Raw genomic sequence first — 3,215 nt, forward strand, 5'->3', positions numbered from 1 at the left:
GTGTTCCTGGGGCGCCGGGACCCGCCGCGGCCAGCTGCACCTGGGAAGTGGCTCCGCTTCCCAGAAAGCGCACTGGGAGGAATTGTTGGAGCCGGTGACCCTGAAGCCGTGGAGGGATGTGCGGCTGCAGTGCCGGCAGCCCCTGCTCGCAGGGGAGCACAGGGAGAGGCTCTGTGCCTGGGGACCCACAGATCCCGAAGAGAGATGCTCCAGCCTGGGAACCCGCTCATCCCTCCCCTCCGTGCCCTGTCACAGCAGCTAAAACCCAGGAGTGTGTTCCTTGGCGGCACCGGGTCCCGGCTGCCTTTGATTCATCAGCTGGCACAGGCAGGGCGGGAGAGGGAGGCAGATCCATCACATTTCTCCAGGGTGGGTTTACCCCGCTCTGTTCTGTGGTTATTAGTCATCTGCCTGCCAAATATTCCCCACCAGCCTGGAGACTTTAAAGCCAGAGGAACGGCTGCGCTGCTCTAATTGACAGATCACAAGCCCTGGGACTTCCCTGAATTAATTTGTGACAAGTGCAATCGCTGAGTATCTCTATTAGGGCAGAGAAACACAACAAACCAAAGCACAAATCCTGCGTATCCAACCTGGATTTAGAAGTTGGCAGGGATGGAGGCTCTGCGGCAGTCCCTGGCAGGCTGGTCCCCAGGAGCACAGCCGCAGCGGTCCTGGCCGGCGCTGCATCCCGAGCTGACCCAGCCTGGCTCCCCCATCCAGCCCCAGACCTCCTCGAACCTCCCCTGGGCCGGGCAGGTTTGCTGTGAGCTTGTCGCCCTTATCAAGATGGGTTGGTCTTACATCTCCGTGCCTCAGTTTCTCTTTGTATCCCGGGGGGATGACAGTCCTGCCCTGCTGCACGGGGCAACGTGGGAGTCAGCCCAGGAATCCCTCACTCAATACGAGCGCCGTAGGGCCATGCCAGCACCCAGCTTCCATTCTCTGATTCACAGAATCACAGAACTGTAGAATTGTCTGGGTTGGAAGGGGCCTTTAAGATCATCGAGTCCAACCATCAACCTAACACTGCCAAACCCACCACTAAACCACGTCCCGCAGCACCGCATCTGCCCATCTTTTAAATCCCTCCAGGGGTGGCGATTCCACCCCTTCCCTGGGCAGCCTGTGCCAACGGTTGATAACCCTTTTGGTGAAGAAATTTTTCCTAATAGCCAACCTAAACCTCCCCTGGCGCAACTTGAGGCTGTTTCCTCTCATCCTCTTTGCTTTGTCCACCGACTGTGGGGGAACTGAGCTGAGCGGGGAGGGAAGGAGCGGGTGTGTGGAGAGGCTGCCGCCAAGCTGGAAGTTGCAGAGAAGTGTCCCACCCAAGCCAGCTCTGGAAAACCAGACCCCGCTGCATCTGGGATCTATTTATTTGCTGTGAAGCTTTCCTTTGGAGAGATAATACTAAGAGGATATCTATAAATTGCAGAGCTAAAGCGCGAGTGTCCTGGCCTTCATCATCCCTGCAAGCGCTCGCTCCCAGCCAGCAGCTCTCCCACAAACCATCCCTGCAAATCGTCTGCCCTGCTCTGCGTGCCGAGGCGGTGTGAAGCCCTGGTGGCTGTGCCGGGGCCGCGCCGTGGGTGGGGGTCTGGCGACGCAGGAGGAACTCGCCTTCTCCTTAAATCGTGCAGGAGCATCCTTCGTGGGATGGGTGGTGTCAGCCCTGCGTGGCTCCTGGTCCTGCACGGGGGACCGGCCGTGTCCCCGCTCCTTCCGCCCCGGTGCCAGCAGTGAGACCCGATAGCATCCTGCTGCCGGCTCAGAGCCGCACCGGCTTTTGTGCCAGGGCAGCAGATGAGCGCTTGTGCCTTTGGTCTCTGGACACGTGCGCCCAGATCCTCCAGCTTCGTGGGTGGGTTTTTTAAGCAGTGCATGTCCCCGTTGGAAGCTTTTTCCCTGCTTGAAATGCCACCCTGCCTGGCTCTCCTGCCCCACGTCCGAGCGCACGGGCAAGCCCTGCCGTGGAGCTGGCTCAGCCCCGCACACCCGGGCTCCCCGCTGAGCGCTGTGCTTCTCTCTCGACAGCTCAACTCGCCCATGAACCCCGTCAGCAGCTCAGAGGACATTAAGCCACCCCTGGGGCTCAATGGAGTCCTCAAAGTGCCAGCACATCCCTCAGGAACGATGGCCTCCTTCACCAAGCACATATGTGCCATCTGCGGGGACAGATCTTCAGGTAAGGCTGGTGCCTGCTCCCGCGAGGGGCTGACGGCGGCGTGTGGATGCCCTGGGAGAGCGTGGCGAGGGTTTGCATGGCTCCCCGGCTCCCCGCAGCACGGCGGCCGCAGGTTGGGGCTCTCCATCAGGAGAGGAGCCGCCTGTGCCATCAGAGGTGGGGTCAAAAAGTCCCTATTGACCAACCTCCCCCAGCTCGTCTGGGCTGGGGCAGGCTCTGACCCGAGCCAGGAGACCCCAGGTCTCTGCTTAGCGATGGTGGTATGTCCTCAGCCCTGAGCAGCGCAGCCCCTCTGAAGACAGGGCATTAGTGAGCGTCCCTCTTGCTACCCATCCTTTGATCTGTAGCGGTCTTGTCACATAGCGCCAGATAAAAAGGTGTGCTTCACATAGAGTCTCTCCACTCCTGGGAGATAAAGATGTGCTAATTCCCTTTATTCTTAACGCTGTTTTAAAAGCTCTCTGCTCTGGTCGCCTAGTTTGTGAGGTCCTTAGGGACACCTCCTGTGCCTGCCGGGCTCCAGGGCTGGAAGAGGAGGTGCAGAGCGTGGTGCAGAGCAGACTGGGGCACGTGTCTGGCGTGGGGAGTCCAGCCACGTCGCCGGGGGGAGCACAGGGAGGCACCCCCTGTTTTGCTGCTGCCTCTCCCCTGGTGTACGGCTAAGAAATGGCCAGGGCTTTTCCTGGGTATAAAGCAGGTTGTAGCCCACGGAGGGCATCCCGGTTTTATGGAAGTCAAGCCAAGACCAGTGCTCTTCAGCTCCTGGTCACCACTCCGGGAAACCTCGGCTTCCCGCAGACGCGGCTGGGAGATGCGCTGGGAAGAGGGAGGGCAAAGAGGGGATCTGGGGGCACCCGGGACACTCGTGGGTCCTTTTAACCCGAGTCGCATCCGCCCCCCAACAGGTAAACATTACGGGGTTTACAGCTGCGAGGGCTGCAAAGGCTTCTTCAAGCGTACGGTGCGGAAAGACCTCACCTACACCTGCCGCGACAACAAGGACTACTTGATCGACAATCGCCAGCGC

General features: G+C 59.9%; 1 protein-coding gene across 1 annotated transcript in view; it reads left to right on the forward strand.

The window, feature by feature from the left end:
* RXRA (retinoid X receptor, alpha) overlaps window positions 1-3,215 on the forward strand; it is a 38,218-nt gene that overhangs the window by 3,476 nt on the left and 31,527 nt on the right. The window contains 2 exon segments of the mRNA XM_009892255.1: window positions 2,038-2,188; window positions 3,094-3,213. Coding sequence (XP_009890557.1) covers window positions 2,038-2,188; window positions 3,094-3,213 — 271 coding nt within the window.

The sequence above is a fragment of the Charadrius vociferus genome, unplaced genomic scaffold (genome assembly GCF_000708025.1).
Source record: "Charadrius vociferus isolate BGI_N301 unplaced genomic scaffold, ASM70802v2 scaffold549, whole genome shotgun sequence".
Taxonomy (NCBI): domain Eukaryota; kingdom Metazoa; phylum Chordata; class Aves; order Charadriiformes; family Charadriidae; genus Charadrius; species Charadrius vociferus.